The 17348-nt window shown below is 33.1% G+C and overlaps 4 protein-coding genes across 4 annotated transcripts; 2 read left to right on the top strand and 2 right to left on the bottom strand.

The window, feature by feature from the left end:
• Nucleotides 1-312: 312 nt before the first annotated feature.
• Nucleotides 313-5160, bottom strand: LOC107368306 (ecotropic viral integration site 5 ortholog). The gene is made up of 6 exons (XM_015936111.3): nucleotides 4955-5160; nucleotides 4157-4582; nucleotides 3141-3472; nucleotides 2989-3049; nucleotides 1877-2902; nucleotides 313-1791 (listed from the first exon to the last, which is right to left on the bottom strand). Exons 1-6 carry the CDS (start codon nucleotides 5015-5017, stop codon nucleotides 1564-1566), a joined length of 2136 nt encoding a protein of 711 aa, XP_015791597.1. The 5' UTR covers nucleotides 5018-5160; the 3' UTR covers nucleotides 313-1563.
• A 122-nt stretch (nucleotides 5161-5282) lies between these two features.
• On the top strand, nucleotides 5283-7415 carry LOC107368411 (RAB6A-GEF complex partner protein 2). Its single transcript, XM_015936231.3, has 3 exons — nucleotides 5283-6347; nucleotides 6420-6597; nucleotides 6667-7415. The coding sequence occupies exons 1-3, from the start codon at nucleotides 5583-5585 to the stop codon at nucleotides 6885-6887; spliced, it is 1164 nt and encodes a 387-aa protein (XP_015791717.1). The 5' UTR covers nucleotides 5283-5582; the 3' UTR covers nucleotides 6888-7415.
• Nucleotides 7416-8889: 1474 nt separating this feature from the next.
• Nucleotides 8890-14671, bottom strand: Gcn2 (eukaryotic translation initiation factor 2 alpha kinase Gcn2). The gene is made up of 3 exons (XM_015936028.3): nucleotides 14471-14671; nucleotides 12181-14191; nucleotides 8890-12113 (listed from the first exon to the last, which is right to left on the bottom strand). Exons 2-3 carry the CDS (start codon nucleotides 14031-14033, stop codon nucleotides 8978-8980), a joined length of 4989 nt encoding a protein of 1662 aa, XP_015791514.1. The 5' UTR covers nucleotides 14034-14191; nucleotides 14471-14671; the 3' UTR covers nucleotides 8890-8977.
• Nucleotides 14672-14974: 303 nt separating this feature from the next.
• On the top strand, nucleotides 14975-17279 carry LOC107368240 (uncharacterized). Its single transcript, XM_015936030.3, has 3 exons — nucleotides 14975-15137; nucleotides 15363-15590; nucleotides 15660-17279. Coding segments are annotated over exons 1-3 (1680 nt in total). The 5' UTR covers nucleotides 14975-15135; the 3' UTR covers nucleotides 17110-17279.
• Nucleotides 17280-17348: the final 69 nt, after the last annotated feature.

The following is a 17348-nucleotide window of genomic DNA, read 5'->3' as shown; positions in this document are numbered from 1 at the left end:
CTCGTCCAGCCTCTATCTTCATTTCCCTTTTTTTCACTTGTCTACACTTGTCTTCCAACTGCATTTTAAGCTTTCTTCCAACATTCATGTTCATTCTGAACACTTTAAAGTTCAATATGGTGACAGACTGGCGCTAACAGGCTTAATAATTATCTCGAGTTTAAATAAGATACAGCTATGAGTTCATTTTTGTGTCAACATTATTATTGTGTGTGAAGGTTAACATTATTGGAGATAACTCTGGTAAATCGTTAATACGATTTTTATAACAAAAAACCGATTTGATGACAAAGAAATGATAACAAAGGCAAATCAGAATTAATTATTTGATCAAACCAAAAACATTGTTTCCATTTTTGACCTGAACATCAATTTATATAACAAAAGAAATTAAAAAAAACGGATTGATTCAAATTTTTAAAATTAGGCCAGCATAAGGGAAGGAAAAGAGGTGAGGACTTCAGTTGATTATCAACTGTTATATTATTTCTTTTCACTATATCTGTGAACATGTAATAATAATCATATTAATATAATAAGTGATAAAAGTAATAGTGATAATAATAAGAATAATAATAGCAATAGTAATAATAATAATTGTAATAATAATAATCATTTTCATGATAGGGTTGACTCTAAAATTGAGTGAACCTTATTTTTATGACTGCACGTTAACATTGCTGTTAGATTGTATATTGCAAGGTATTTTATCACGCTAAAGTAGCTTTTAAAAAGTACCGTTTATCACCCAAACGACACTCTTTCATTTGCTTCTGATCCCAGTAGTTGCGAAAGAAAGAAAAACAAGACAGAAAGATAGAAAGAGAAGATAGAAATAAGAAGACAAATTGAAAGGGAGACAGAAAGATGATTAAGTTAACAAAAGAGTTTACAAAGTCGATCTTATCCTTCTCTTGCTTGATAATTTATGTCGATTCGATATATATGTATGCATAATTATCACCGGTATTGGATTGAGTGTCGCTTTGAGATTTCTTGAGACGTGATTGCAAATGATTTAAAGAGTGTGAAGAGTAGAGGAAAAAGACTGAAAGAGCGAAAGGAAGAGGTGGTGAAAAAAAGGAAGCAAGATAATGAAAGGTAAAAGATAGAAGATAAAAGAGATCTAAATAATAAATGATAAATAGAAAAAAAAATTATAAAAAATGAGACAAAAAGATAGAAACTGAAAGAAGGAAGCAAATGAGAGAATGAATTTTTTTCATAGTTTGAGTGAATTGCAGCGAGATTTTTGATAATAGAATAGAGGTCATTTGAAGTGAGTTAATTAGCTTGAGTTAGCTTCCTAAAACTGTCTACCTTCTTGAGTCTCTTTTTGTTTCTTTGAAATAATTGACTAAGTGTTGAGAGATTGGATAAAGGCATAAGGATTGGAGCCAGTTATCTTTCCGAACGTTTACGTTCTGAGTGAAGTATTTAATAATTTTGATGCTTTTGATTCCAAATGTGGATTTTTCCATCGATTTTGGATGAAACTTTGAAATTGCTTTAAGTCCCGATGAGTTGTCATTTCTCCTCCTCAAATTTCAATTATCAATGTTATCAAGTGATTGTCAGATCAGCCTTATTGTTCTCTCCTTGATATGGTTTACACTGATAGATATGCTCAGCAGTTTCATTTGCATGATGCAAATTGTTAAGTTTACGCTTTTGAATCTCTAGTCGAAACATCTCTGATTGTAGCTCGGCCATTCTATCGTGAAGTTCATCAGTATCTTGGGGTTCACTTCCACTTTCAATTAATTTCTTTACCGTTACTAATTCCTCTTTCTGTGAAAAGAATAGAAAAAAAAGATTAGTATTAATAAAATTCCAATGTCTTCTTTTACATTAAAAATGATTAAATTTAACTCACCTTTACTTCATAAGAATAAAGTTTTTGTTTGAGCTCGGCAATCGTTTGAGTTAATTCTAGATCCTTAATACGATTCATCATTTGTTGCTCTTTATATTTAGCATCAAGCTCGGTATATCTGTGCTTTTCTTGTTGAATTTCATTCAACAATTTTCTTTCCTTATCTGTTACACATTCTTGTTCTTGCCTGACTTTGTTCATTTCCTCAGCTTGACGACGGATTTGATTTAGACTGACCTGATTTTGGGTCTCAAGTTCCATAACTTTTTGCCTAAGTTCTTTCAATTCGGCAACCGCTTCAGCTTCCCTTAATTTAGCACTCATCAATTCTTGTTTTAACTTGCTAATCTCATTTGAGTATTCAGAACTACGCTTCAGTGAGTTACCAAGCATCTTTAACGGACTTGAGGTCACCGATAAGGCTGATGGAGTTGAATTTGAAGCAGCTTCTAAACTATTGGGCTGAGATGAATCACTGTTAGCATGTGAAGTGGACAAATGTTCATTCCACATTTGCTGGAGATCACTTATTTTTTGTCTCAATTGTTTCATTGATAAATTAGCTTCAGCTTCACGAAGCTTCACTGCAATTAGCTCTTCTTGAAGCTGAGCAACTGCATGATCAGGTGGTACTTCTCTTAATCGTTGATTAACTTCCTCCAACTGATTGATACGTTCACGTAAATTTTTCATCTCATCATTATTTTCAGCATCTCGGAGTTTCACTGCAACAAGCTCTTCTTGTAAAGAATCAATAACCTGAGCAGCCTCTTTGGATTCCAGTGAATTTTTTAGAGCATTGATGTCTTTTAACTCCTTGATTGTCAATTCTTTTCTTTCTAGTTCTTTCTCTAAATCGATTCTTTTCTGCTTCAAGGTAGATAATTCTCGTTTAATTATAAAGTTATCTTCCGCTTCCTGAGCACGGCACACTTGACCCTGAATTAATTTATCAGCCAACTCGGCACTTTCCTGTTCCAAGTTTTCGATTCTTTGACGAAGAAGGCGATTTTCTGTACGAAGTTTCTACAAAATCAATTAGAAAATAAATATCAGAGATAGTAATCATAAACCAGTTAAAGATAAAGTAAATCATCTGTGAAATTACTTACTCTGAGTTCAACTTGTTCTTCTTGTTCTTTGGTTTTTAATGCATTATACTCCTTGGTTAATCTAGGACAAGATTTTTGAAAAAAAACAAAAGGTTAAAAATGAACATGAAATATAAAAAAATGGGCAACATTATAATGTTGAGATAGCGTACTTTTTCATCTTTTTCTGGTCATATTTGATTTGTATTGCAAGAGTTACTAGGTAATCAGGATCGATTTCACACCGAGCAGGCATTTCTTTCCTGAAATATTCAAGAAGTCCTTCCATATCGAGCTTGAGTAATTCCTCTTTGCAAATCATTAATAAAGCTATAGAAAGACGGAAAATCATTTCCATTCCCTCGGATAGAAATAAATCAATGACTCTTTCAGCGATATGTAAAGGTAAGAATGCTGTGAATAACGTTAGGAACCATGAAGATGCATACATAGTAGTATTATAATTTTGTTGCTGGAAATGTCGATTGAGTTCGGGTAAAAGTTCCTGATGAAAAATAAGATAAAATGAATTAAAAGCCATGTTTAAGAGAAAAAAGGAAAGATTAAGAATCCATGGAATAAAACTTGATTGCTAAAATAATACATTGAGAGTGTTGGGACTCAAAAATGATTACAGATTTCAAGTATTTTGCCCCTAATTGATACAAATTTCAATGATTAAATAAAACAATGAAGATGCAGAATATAAAAACTTCAATTGAATAAAAATAGTTGGAAATTACCATTATTGTCTGAATGGACTATAATTCAAGGTGTCGAATGGATTTCAATCAAATTAATCTAGTTTTTTGCTATGCTTTGATATTTTTGTAAACAATTTCCTCAATGTATCAATGAATAAAAAGAGATTTAGTAAAACTTTATTATTTTACAAAACTATTAGGTTTGCTGACAAATTACAGTTTGATTAAAACTCAGTTTAATAAAAATTCATTTCCAAGGTCCCTCCATGTTTGATCTATTTTACAACATTATTGGAGGTATTAATGATAAATTAAAAAGTAAACACAGGTAACCCAGACAGCAAAGCCCACAATTATGGCAATAAGCTCATCTACAGCTAAACTAAAAGGTACCCCAAGATAAAAAAATAAGATTCAAGGGGCGTGAAGTTGATTTCGAAAAAAATTATCGGGGTTAATAATGAAAGAAAGAGAAAAATGCTCACCTGAACCATACATTCTAGTTGATATATACATAATCCTAGTTCGGCCATGGTTGGTTTGTATATTTCTCTAAGTCTATATTCTTCCATTAATTTAACAAGAACAGAAAAAGCATCTTCAGGTGACATGTGAAGCAATAAAACACCGACAAGAAAAGCACTTCCTTGACAATAACCAACTTCACTGTCATGGATTGAATAAGCTTTCATCACATTGAATAAACCTTCTTGCCCTGGGCCATCTTGTTCCTTAAAAAATTCATGCTCTGGATATGTCCGAGCTATGTCACGTCGAATAATTTTTTCACAAGGAGAATCTTGCTTGAGATATTCAGCGTATTTTTCTCGAATTGCAGGTGAAGTTGCATTGCACAAGTACTGCCAAGCAAGTCCACGGTATTGCTCAGGTATGCCTTTACGCACCAGTTCCTGTACGGGTGGCAGAATAAAAGAAAAATAGATAGATAAAAGAGGTAAGAAAGAGAGCAAAGATAGAATGACAGAAGAAGACAGATAAAAAATGGAAAAGAAAGCTACACAAACGGATAGAGTCGCGAGATGATGCAAAATCAGGTAAAAATAAGAACCAAAGGCAAGTAAAACAGAGATAGATTCATGGGTTAGAAAGGTTTGAAAGGGACAAAGAGTATCATTTGAAGGTTTTAAAATTGAGAAAGGAAAGCAATTGAACTGTTGAAATAAACTCAGATAGAAAAAATAATGGACGGATGAATGAAAGAATGGGAAAATGGAGAAAAGGTAATGCGAAAATGACAGACTGATTGATGATAATGGACTTACCTTCCGTTCCTGAGTTGAACCAGTATTAAAAAGGTTAGGCATAACAGAGGCTGTAGAAGCCATTGATAATTAACGACAATTAACTTCAACAGGACTAAACTAAAAAGTTATTTAATTAATTAAACAAATAAACAAACAAAAATTAAGAATGACTGAACTTAAAATCAGTTGATTGTTATTGTTTGGTTCTCTCTTGCGGTACATAAGAGATGGAATGACGTTTAAACTGTAAGCTTTACAGGATTGACTGGATCCGATACTATCTAAAAGAGATCCGATTCTTACCAATGATACAGACAAAAACACAAAAAAGTAGGTTAATTAATATTGTCCAATGTTTTGAGTTATAATTCGAATTGTGATTCCGTTTTTTTTCTAACTTCATCTATTTCATCATCTAAGTTACCCTGTGGTTCCTAAGAAATAATGGTTCTATGCTCTCAGCTAGTTTTTTGACTGAGATTAGGTCATCTACTATTATTGTCACTTCATCGTCACCATTTTCATCTTCATCACTTCAACTTTGACCGAAAGCCATAATATCTTCATATTCACCGCCACCATTATCACATTAAACAGCTCAAATAATTAATCTGTGATCTTAAATACATTTGGTAATTTATGCAAAATGATTGAGATATCAGCCAAACTATTCCGAGGCTCTGTATATTTTAATAACGAGCAGCTCAAATGTCGTATAAGTTACAAAAATGTTGGTGATGAGATTGAACGTCTAGCCTGGTCTGGTGCTCAAATCCATTGTCACTCAGCTCTCGACGAGAGTAAAGTAGCTCAACATTCCAAAGCTAATGAAATTTCCGAAGAAGAGGTTGCATTTTCATCCAAGGAAACATCATTTCACCCTTGTAAAGGAGAAAAAGGACGGCTAGTTTTCTCAACCAAACCTAAAATATTATTCTGTGATCTAACCCTCCATCCAAATGAAATCAAGACTTACCTTTATGAGGAAACCATACCATCAGATTGTCCGCCTTCTTATTACGGCTCATGGGTCAAATATATGTACAAATTGACCGTTGGAACTCAAAGAGTCAACTGTGTTATTCAATTGCTACGGATGCCTCTACGAGTTATCTCATTAGTTCCAGATATTTTCGAAGCAACCAATGGTGATACAAGTGAAGAACCTGTTAGAGACGTAGGATCTCCCACTAACTATAATTATATCGACTATGAATGCAAGGAAAGCACATTAGATCTTGTTTTACATAAATTGGACTGTTTAGCTGGTAAACGCTCACCGAGCAGTTATATGATAACCAATCAAACAGGTCGAATTGCTAGGTTTTGTTTGTTGAAAAACACATTCAAATTGGGTGAAGATATAGTTGGTCTATTCGATTTTACAGATTCAACCGTACCTTGTGTCCAGGTAGAGTATTTCAATATCTAAAATATTTTTTACGATTGAATTTTTAATCTATTCTTGTTTTATTTTTTGTAGTTTTCTGTTACATTACAAAGCGAGGAAACCTTGAAAGAGGAGTTTAGACTTCGCTCTGGTAAATCAACTCACATTTCAAGTCACAGTAAATATCATGAATTTTGCCTTCACATGAATAATGCTCAAATGATTTTGCCAATTCCTTTAACGATCACACCCGCCTTTGAAACCAACTTGAGTAAGTTATTTTGTTTTATTTTGCTAATGAAATATGGATTTTCTAATGAAATGTTTGTTCGTTTTACAGTGACTCTAACATGGAAACTTCACGTCGAGTTTGTCAGTACTAAGCCTGATGATATTGATACGCACAAAATTATCGATAATTATGGAGTTATGGAACAAGGACCTGCAGAAATGAAAGTCCAAACTATGGTTTGGGATTTACCTATTCATGTTTTGCCAACTCACCCTCTACAAATAGGAAGAGGTTTATCCATGCCAGCAACTATGTCAATTACTGTTTAAATGTTCATCATAATGAATCTGGTAAACTAAAGAGCTATTGAGCGATTACATTGCACAAAATTAGTATCCTACGCCTGATTGACTTGTCCTGCATGAAATGATAATCTCGATCAGCTTGAACCAAATATGTAGAAAATTCTTACACACAAATAATTATATCGATTTTACCCAGATAGATTTATCTACAATTATACCATATTTAGCTAGCGTATTGAAAATTAACATGTTTTTCAATCAATAGATCAACTGCATAATGTGATTTCTAAACTAAAGAAAGGAAATTAAGCTGGTCAAATTGATTTTTATTGATTGTTATTGTTTTCCACTCTTTTGTTGTAAATTCAAAACTAAATAAGATCAACTGTTTAATGTAAATTTTGCAAGTCATAATGTTAAGTGGATCATTATTTTGAATCTTGATCATTATTGCAGCAAAGCAAAATGATTAAATTCATTAGGTATGAATCAAACCTTTTAATATATTGACAACATCATCGGCTACATTAAAAGATATTTTTGTGTATAAAATTATTGGAAAATACGTTTTTATTCAATCGGTAAAAAAATGTTTACATTTTGCTTTCACAGAAAACTCGAACATTTTTTACAATATTCAACATAAACATGGCAAACTATGGTTTAAGATTATTATTACGATTCTATATTGAAATAAATGATTTTTCAAAAGTAGCAAAAGATTAATAGCTCTCAGATGAATTGTAATCCAACCCAAATGTTGATTAGAAAGAGCCATAACCACCATAACCACCGTGGCTACTGTGACCACCATGCCAGCCGTAAACAGGGTAGAAGTGGGTAGAGTGTCGATCATGTTCTTGATGGCAGTTCTCTTTCAAAATGATGTTGCCACCGTCTTTGTTTTTCTTGCCACCACCGGTGAGAATTGTTTTACCGTGGCATCCTTGGATGATGATGTTACCATGTCCTGATTTACCTGCAATAACAAAGGTAACTAAGCACAAGAGTAAAGTAAAACAGATTAATTTAGCAGACATTTTGCTGTGTTTTAAAAGGTTGTTTTTTCACGAAGTAAAAGGTTTTTGTTTTGTTGTTGGATTGTCGATGAATTGAATGATGGTTGTGAAGTAAATTTCACTCTTTATATACTTAAGATTCGAGGCAATAATGGTCAAAATATGCTCACTTAAAGGCTGGTTGCGTTCATTAAGGTAGCCTAATCTTTGGTTGCTTCGGATGTACATTGCTGTACCTGACTTTGGCATCAACTCATTTTTTTCGTACTGATCCCAAGTTTGTTTAAGAATCGGACGAATCTTGTTAATTTTATCAATAAAATGACTCGCACAATAATCTGATAATCTTACGATTTTAATATTTTTTGTTTGCTTCGACAGTTAGTGTTACCCTCAGATGTTTCTGTTTCAGTTAAGCCTGATTAAAATGTATCTGATTAGTGTGATTGATTTTGTTATTGCAGTATTTCGAAATGCAACTTTTATGGCAAAAATATTTAAATTATTTCATCAATTTAGTCAATCATAACGATCTGTCGCTACTATATAAGGCCAACTGCTAGCAATATCTTTCAGGTAGTAGATCGCCAACAAGATTAGATAACAATTGAAAGTAAATTTATCAACAATTCTTATTTTAAGCCATAACTGTTGACTTAACTGAAACTAAACTGAAACTCAATAAGTTTACATGAAATAGTCATTTCAATTGAAAAATTAGTCACAATTGTCATAAAACTGTAGATTAATCATAATATGATGTTAAATTATCTTGAAAAATAAAAATTCAATTTTTCCTTTGACTGTTAATGCCTCTAAAAATGATACAAAAGTTAAGAGATGCACGATTTTTATATAAAGTAATTGAGATGATGACATAAAGTGTTGATCAGATGATCCAAAAATTAATAAATTTCATCAGGGATTCTTATGATAATTTAACATGTGTTTCTTCAATAAAAGCTTGTTCTTTAACGAATTCATAAGTTATAATAGCAGAAATTAAATTAAATGAAAAAGTAAATTTAATGATTATTGTTTACAGATTTATTGAAAAGATTTATCACAAAGTATTTCATGTTTTTTTGTACAAAATCAGGTAAAAATAATTAGCTGCATTTGATTATAAGCGACTAAAGTGAGCAAAGTAGATTGCCTTTCCAATCTGTATGAATAAATAACCTCGAGAACATCTCGCAAATACGATCGATGTTTTGGGTGTTTGTCAACAATTTGCTTACAACTTTGCTCAAAAGTAAGTCTGTTAATTGTTTGATTATTGGAATCGCCAAATTCAATATCGGCAACAATTGATTTGACTATTTTGAATGGAAGATCCAAAGCAAACACCTCGATGGTCGAATTGTTAAAAACACTGAATGATGCAAGAGTTGATGTGAGAAGGGAATTTATCTGAGCAGAAAAACGTTTTTTGTGATTGATCATGAATTTGTTTTCTATTGGGAAAAAACGAAGGTTAATTGATGACAGCAGTGAGGTAAAGTTTGAAGCATTGACATGAATAGTTCCTGAAGAATCGGATTGAGATACGGTTCGAGCAGAGGAATCAGATCTTTGATGAGAACCATCATTGAGAGATTGGAAATTTGATGAATCTCTAAATCCAATAAACACTTTGATTGTATCAACAAGCTCAGCGATTGTCATTCGGCCACATTTCTTTTCAATAATTCTTCGCTCTTTATCAATATGAAATATTCTTACTCCAATAACATCTTTTTGATTTGTATTTTCTTTTATCCGATTCAAGACAATTGAATATTTAACTCGATTCTCTTCACAATAAACATGAAGCTGATCAACAGAGTCGAAAGAATCTTCTCCATAAGGAATGGCACGAATCCCACATGCTCGTAACTCTTTAGTAATACGATTCATATCACGAATCAAATTTGAATCATTCTCAGATAGGTAGATAACAATATCACAGATACCGGCTGAATTAGTTGACAATTTTACTTCATCTTCAACAACAAATCGTGTAATTTGTTCAACTCCTAGCGACAAACCAACAGCCACTGATCCAGTTTTATCCTCATCATTGTTTGTTGGTATTGTAAACTCTTTAACTAATTTATCGTATTGACCTCCAATAGCGATTATATTGCGGAAATTTTTTCTTTGGGTCGTTTCTTCTTCAAGTTGAAAGATCAAACCCGAATAATAACGAGACAGCATGATGGGTGAAAATTTGAGCTTAACGACTAAATTGTTATTGCAGGTAACCAAGTTATTGACAACCTTTTCCATTTCTTCAATTGATTGGTTGATCAACTCGATTCCTTTCAAATGATGAGGCTGTTTTTTTCTTAAATATAGATTTAAACATGTTTTCAAATCCTCTACAGATTCTTTTTCTTGTTCCAAGATTTTCATCAAATTATTCAATCGGCTTGTTTTGGTGATATCTTCCTTTCTAAATCTTTTACACAAATATGATTTAGATAAAATAGTGATTGGAGTTGTACCTTCATCTTCGCAAACATCTCTGGAATGACTTGTGAATTTAAGGCTTTTATCAATTGATTCAGCAATTATTTCCATGGCGAGTGAATGTTTCTCATCGGGAACTTCATAATAATACAGTAATCCTCTCAGGAGATCGACATTATTTAATCGAAGAACAAATGATTTATTTTTGAGGCAGCTGAATTCATGGAGAATATCATTGAGCAAATTGATTATTTCGAATTGAGCAATAATGGTTGCATTTTGATTCAATTTGGCAGAAACAATATCAAAGGCACATTCATAGATTTCTTTTGGATGGTAAGACATCTTTCTTCCTCGGTAAACTTTTTCAATTGAATAACGACGAAAATTGGAGATCCTATTACGAGCAATGTAACGTGCAAACGGAACTCGTAAATCATACGGAGGACAAATGACACTTCCAGTTGCGTCCATAACTCTAAAAACATCATTAGTTTTGTAATATTGAGCTGACAGTGAAGGCATGTAAGTTGGAACAGAAAAACGAATAGCTCCATAACGTTGAAATACATTTGTTAGAGTTGTTGTTACAAATTGAAAAGCACGCTGTTTAATCACTGGATCAGCAAATGCTCTTTTACATTCATCTCGATGAGACACCTCTTCATTGAAATCGTAGACCACATCATCTACTACATCTGATTCTTGGTTGAATAAAAGGTTCAACAGATAATGGTAAGTTTTACTTTGAGGATTGTTGACCACTTCACGAATCACATTTTTCTGCTCCTCTTCTTCGATTTGTGGTGGTGGAAGATAAGGACTATTTAATAACTCGGTAGATGTTGGGCGTTCATTAACATCATGGTGCAACAGTACTTTGAGTAAAGATACTTCCTCATTAGAAAGACATTGATCAGCATCAGGAGGCAGTTTAATTTCAGGTTCACGTAAATCACTAAGAACTTTTATTCTTTCCGACTTGGTTTCTGTTGGCGGATAACACATTTCAAATAAAATAATACCAAGAGAATAGATGTCCACTTTTTGAGTATAAGTTATTTTGGAACCAGCGGCTTTCTTAAATTTAAGTTCAGGTGCCATGTAAAGAAATGTACCAACTAATCCTGATTGAAATGATCCACCTGAGCCTAAGCCACCAGAGATTGATTCCAAGCTATCAACAACATCACCAGATAACACAAATTCAGCTTTGGTTGCTAGACCAAAGTCACCAATTTTAACATGATCCCGAGAATCCAAGAAAATATTGCCAGGCTTGAGATCTCTATGAATAATATGATGCTCGTGAATATGGACCAAGCCTTCAACAATCTCTCGAAATAGTCTACGACGACGTGAAGGGTTGTTTGCCAAGCCAGATGAATCGATTGCATTACGTAAAGTATTTTTTTCGCACAACTCCATTTGTATATACATAACATGATTATAACGAGGTTGTTTCTCTGATTTAGATTTTGTAACATCCAACTTTTCTTTGGATTCGGAAGGTGAATCTTGTGGTGTTTCATCGCCTGGCTCTCTTTCATAAACAATGTAATTTTCCGAAAGTGATGGCTGTTGAAAATTTAGATGAGAAGATGAGAATAGTTCATGATCAGAATAATCTTCATCTGAGCTTTCTTCATCTGATGAATCTTTTATTCCATCGCTTGGTTGACTTTTACGGATAACTGTTGCTTCTGTTGTTAAATCCGATTCAATAGAATCATTTCGTTTTTCTCGATTCTCTGTTTCGATCCAAGTTCCATAATAACTGCAATGATTAAGAGTTGAAAATTGTATCAATTTGTTGATTTCAAGTTCCTCAATTGATAACTTACCGAACTACATTTTCATGATTAAGTCTGGACAGATATTTAACTTCATGGATAATCTTCCTATTTATGTTCACATTGGATGCTTTTATGGGAATCTTTTTCAATGCATAATAACATTGATCCAATTTATTCCTAACTTTGTAAACTTCACCAAAACCCCCACAACCAAGAATACTGAGAATTTCATAATCGGTTAATCTTGATCCTAATGTTTCAGATGAGACCATTAAGCTGCTCAACAATTGCTTAGATGATTTTTCACTTTCTTCGTCTTTTATGTCAACAACTGGCGAGCTGTGAGGACGACGACTAGAATGTTGAAGTGGACTTCGAGTCTCTGTATTGCTTCGAGAACGGCCAGGTTGATAAAAGAATGAATGACTTCGAATTTCTTCAGTATCATTGAAAATGTTGGCTCTCAAACATTTAGAAATGAGATCTGAAACCTCCATAGAAAGATCATAGGACGAGAGATAATTACTAACCAGCTCAGCACAGGTCATGGAACACAAATGAGTAAATGTATTTGGCCAACCGGTTGAAAGCCACAATAAAATTAAACCAAAACGATAAATATCAGTATCTTCAGTTTCAGATGACTTAGATTCCGATGAGTGGGAAGTAAGAGTGAACTGGAGATTTCTAATTTTGGCATCGACGAAAAAATTTGCTAATTTACATAAACTATCTCGGAAATCGATTATAATCACAGTGTCTCGAAGATCGCCATGGATAATATCTTGTTTGTGAAGGTAAATCAAACCTTCGAGTACATCATTCATCATTCTTTTGATATAACTTTCATCCAATTTGTCTCCTTTCATCAAAGAAGGTAATTCACAGAGTCTACATCCGTTAACGAGTGGATTAAGTAATCTGAGGTAGGATCGTTCTTTTTCCATGGAGAACCCAAATGACAGTGGTATAATTAAATTGGAATGCTTCAAACTCATTACGGATTGGGTAATTTCTTTTTCACACGATTTAAACAAATTGTAAACTGTTGCTGGCGAGATTTCTATATCCTTCCAACTAGCAACCCATTCGGTGAGAAGACAATTCAGTCCTAAATCTTCATTCATGGCGATGTAATGAATGGAATTATTCCAATTATCATGAAGAACACAATTTCCTCGAAGAATGCAAAATTCTTTGTTTTCTTTGTATAACTCCATTTTCAATCGAGTGGTTTTATGTCCGAGGCATGGTGGTTGTGAATTTTGGTTATCATCAAAAGGAAAATATGGAGTTTTTCGCGGCGATGGTGGCATAATATCATCAATAAATGATTCTCTTCTTAATCTTGATTCTTGTCTCAAAACCATCTGTTTCCTTTGAATTTCCTCTTGAATATGTTTACTTGTCGTTTCATCTCTCAATTTAGCCATGTTAATTTCAATTAAACGTTTCTTTTCTTCTTCTTCCGCAATCTTTCGACGATTACTGACCATCTGATCGTAGAAAGATGTGGGACTAGGCTCATTGTGGTCCGTTAAAAAATCTCTAGTGCAATCAATCAAAGAGTAGATTACTTCCGAGCCTTTAGATTTATAAGCAATAACTCTCAACTTGTCCAATAGCTCTTGTTTCAAACTATCTGATAAACCTCGACAGTCGACGACATTCAATTCTTGTGGAGTAGTATCAGGGTAGTTTGGTCCACAACAAATATGTAAACTACAAGAGACATGCACTTCATCGCCATGGGGCTTAACTTTAATTTTAACCTCAACAGGTTTCCATTTAGCTTTAGAACCTTTATTTTCTCGGCAATCTTCTAACTCGTCGATGTAAATTGCTTTCAATGCCTTCAGCTCCTCCTCCTGGATCCTACGAATTTCAGCCCGGTCAGTCATATTAAAAATCAAGAATCATCCAATGAATATCTAGGGACCATAACAATTGTAAATTTTGCCAACTTGGTAAAGCAAATATCAATAGCCAATCAATTTTACAGGTAATTTGGAGTTCCAACGATCCTACGAAATTTTTGGCACTGATTACAACGAAATAGCTGGACAGGACAAGCAAGAACAGGATAAAACACAATAAATAGTAAATCAAGGGTCGATCAGATGGTAACACTTATAAATTTATTAAGGTGATAATTTCAACGTTGAGGCTATTTTATAAATTATGCAACAGTCCCGATCAGCTGAAACTTGCACATGCAATTAAATTGCAGCAATTGCTTATTTGCCCGAAATTTCCAGATTTAGTTGATTTGGATTTATCACTATTCGTTCAAAATGGACGAAAATTCACTATTTCTTGAACTAATTAAATTACTAACCTTAAAAATTATGAAATAGAGATTCAGGTTAAAGGTTGCTCTCTAAATTAGAGGCTTTGAATCACGTTAATTTTTTTTCCTTAAACTTTTCACAAATTATTTTTAAATTTATTGTTTAGTTAAAATCAATGCATGTTAAGCATATTTTAAAAATTGATTTAAATTAAACATAGGATTGATACAACTGTTAACTGAAATTGTAGCTGTACGATAGCGCAGCTTATTTAGCACACTTATCCTCCACTCATCCAATTAAAATTTGCAAATTTGCGTTTAACTTAAGCTTCTTTGTTAATATTGCAGTTATTTATGTTTCCAATGATTGTAACCTTTTAAAATTGAAAACAATTAAAGATCGTTAAATTGTAAAGTCAAAGATTGCGCTAAGATTAGAGCTTTTACAGATATCTAACTATCTTTACAAGGATCGGATCCATTCTTCGGACGAATAGGCAACCTATTGGTTTACCGAGTTACTAATGGTAAGGATTGTCAGAATTGACAAAAGCAGATTGGGAGCAGCTTTTTTTAAAAAGTCTTTTGTTGTGATTTTGAATTGTCAGATTTGATTGTATTTCATCAATAAACATCATGTTAATTAATGAATATACTCTGACATTAAGCATGGTAACCAGTTCCTTTTTGACTTCTTAATTTATTGTATAATGTAAGTAAAAACTCTTGCCCTTTAATTTTATTGTGTCCTTGTTTTAGCTCCTTTGACATTTAATCTAAAATCTCTTAATTAAATTCATGACATATCAGTTATTTTATTATCCTATTGTTTGCCTGAATTACTAATCAAAATGTTAAATTGTTATATTCATATGTTATAGTAATTGTAATAAGTTATATGATTGTTATATTATTGTTATTTGTGTTTTGTCTATAGGATCATAGATATGGGATTGTGTATCTGCCGTGATTGGCTTCTTAAGGAAACGACTTCATTTACACCCGAAAGAGACCCTGAAAAAGATTTTACCAATGCTAGAGTTCGTAACAGTAGTGGTAACTCAGTGCATCAACCTAGGTATCACGCACATTCTGAACCTCCCAACGATGTTAATGATCATGTTATACCTGATAGCTCTGGAATTCATCGTACATTCTTAGAACTGTAAGTTTATTCATGAATTTTTTTTAAGATTTTTGTCTAAAATTAATCGAAATTTTATTTCTTTTATAGACCTTCCTTACCCGCAGCATCTCATCAAAATCAGTCAATCGAAGTTATAAATCCTGGTGACCGTTCCTTCGGAGAAAATGCTCAGGAAATATCCTACAACAAGATTTCAGTGCGAGAACCACTATCAAAAGTACTAGCTGAAAGGGCTATTCTCGAGCACCATTACAATGAAGTTGATGAAGAAGGCAATTCATGTTTTTATGAAGAAATTGCCGGAGCTACAAACTCTTCTGTTACTTCGTTTGTTGATGAAAGTAAATTAGGGAGACAATCAAGCGACGAAGCTGATGTAATTACTGATCCTGGTTATGAAGTAGTTAAATTCCACCAACAAAAAAGTGAACCTTGTTATGCAATTATTGATAAAAGTTTGAACAATTCTAGTAATGATGAACCAGATTCACAAGCAATGTCAGCTCATGGAAATAAGACGGATAGACAATCTGACAAAGAGGATTATTCGCTCGCAGATCCAGGTTATGAAGTGGTTAATTTTTCTCCCCAGAAAAGTGAGCCTTGCTATGCAATTATTGACAAAAATTCCAACAATTCTAAGAACACCGGAATTGATGAATCATGTCAGCCATCGAGTTCATCAACTGTACATAACCATATTAAACCATCAAGACAATCTGATGAAGACGATGATGATGATGATTATTTAATGGCTGATCCTGGTTACGAGGTGATAAACCTAACTCAGCAAAAATGTGAACCTTGTTATTCTGTAATTAGTAAAAGTTACAACAAACCTGGGAAAAGACTTTTAAATTCTGGTGACGATAAAACTAGGCATTCAGATGATGAATATGATTTGTCTGCTGATCCAGGTTATGAAGTTATTAATTTAAATCACCAAAAAGTGGAACATTGCTATGCAGTTATTGATAAAAATGTCATTAGTCCCGATGATGGAGAAGTTTCTGGCATTAGGAATCCATCAAGAGCATCAATTGTAAAAGATAGCAAATCCAGACAACCTGACGATTATGACTTGATTGCTGATCCAGGCTATGAAGTGATAAATCCTTACAAACAGAAAAGTGAACCCTGTTATGCAGTTATTCGCAAAAATCTCGATAGTGATGAAACTTGTGGTTCTAAAAGTTCATCTATTTCATCAAACGTTAATGATGGGACGACAAGGCAATCTGATGACGATGATTTTATAGCTGACCCAGGTTATGAAGTAATCAACTGTCATAAGCAAAAAAGTGAAGATGAGCCTTGTTATGCAGTTATAAATAAAAATTGCTCTAAACCAAGGAACAGTGATAGCAACAAACCACAAAATTCCTTATTTAAAACTATTGTTAACCACAGTGTTGATCAAAAATCAGAAGATGAAGACGATTCATCTGCTGATCCTGGATACGAAATTGTTAATTTTCACCAGCAGCCAGAAAATGAGGAACCATGCTATTCGGTTGTCAAAAAAAATTTAAAATAACTTAACTCATCCCGTGTAATCCATTCTAACCACTGATCCAGTTATAAGCATTTTTAATTTTTTTATGAAACATAAAATTTTCTTGATTATCTTTTATGTATCGACTTACATTTATCATTGTACTTTTTCAAGTTTCATTTTTTCGATTAAGATTTAAATCATTCATATCATTTGTGTTTTTCATTTTTATTTAAATTGCTTCAGGTATCAAAATTATAAACTTAACAATCCTCATGAAT

The sequence above is a fragment of the Tetranychus urticae genome, chromosome 1 (assembly GCF_039701765.1).
Source record: "Tetranychus urticae isolate SD_2017Ah chromosome 1, NJAU_TeUrti_SD_1.0, whole genome shotgun sequence".
Classification (NCBI taxonomy): Eukaryota; Metazoa; Arthropoda; class Arachnida; order Trombidiformes; family Tetranychidae; genus Tetranychus; species Tetranychus urticae.
The sequence above is the reverse complement of the archived record's forward strand: the minus strand, read 5'-3'. Positions and strand labels throughout refer to the sequence as shown.

What these genes read in the sequence shown, in the direction of transcription:
- Gcn2 (XM_015936028.3), bottom strand. Translation starts at nt 14,033, where the DNA reads ATGACTGACCGGGCTGAAATTCGTAGGATCCAGGAGGAGGAGCTGAAG. An exon ending in AATCATGAAAATGTAGTTCG is followed by an intron (nt 12,114 to 12,180) that starts GTAAGTTATCAA and finishes TAATCATTGCAG; the next exon opens with TTATTATGGAACTTGGATCG.
- LOC107368306 (XM_015936111.3), bottom strand. Translation starts at nt 5,017, where the DNA reads ATGGCTTCTACAGCCTCTGTTATGCCTAACCTTTTTAATACTGGTTCA. An exon ending in GTTCAACTCAGGAACGGAAG is followed by an intron (nt 4,583 to 4,954) that starts GTAAGTCCATTA and finishes CCACCCGTACAG; the next exon opens with GAACTGGTGCGTAAAGGCAT. An exon ending in AACTAGAATGTATGGTTCAG is followed by an intron (nt 3,473 to 4,156) that starts GTGAGCATTTTT and finishes ATTTTTCATCAG; the next exon opens with GAACTTTTACCCGAACTCAA.
- LOC107368240 (XM_015936030.3), top strand. An exon ending in CATCGTACATTCTTAGAACT is followed by an intron (nt 15,591 to 15,659) that starts GTAAGTTTATTC and finishes TTTCTTTTATAG; the next exon opens with ACCTTCCTTACCCGCAGCAT.
- LOC107368411 (XM_015936231.3), top strand. Translation starts at nt 5,583, where the DNA reads ATGATTGAGATATCAGCCAAACTATTCCGAGGCTCTGTATATTTTAAT. An exon ending in CAACCGTACCTTGTGTCCAG is followed by an intron (nt 6,348 to 6,419) that starts GTAGAGTATTTC and finishes TATTTTTTGTAG; the next exon opens with TTTTCTGTTACATTACAAAG. An exon ending in CGCCTTTGAAACCAACTTGA is followed by an intron (nt 6,598 to 6,666) that starts GTAAGTTATTTT and finishes TTCGTTTTACAG; the next exon opens with TGACTCTAACATGGAAACTT.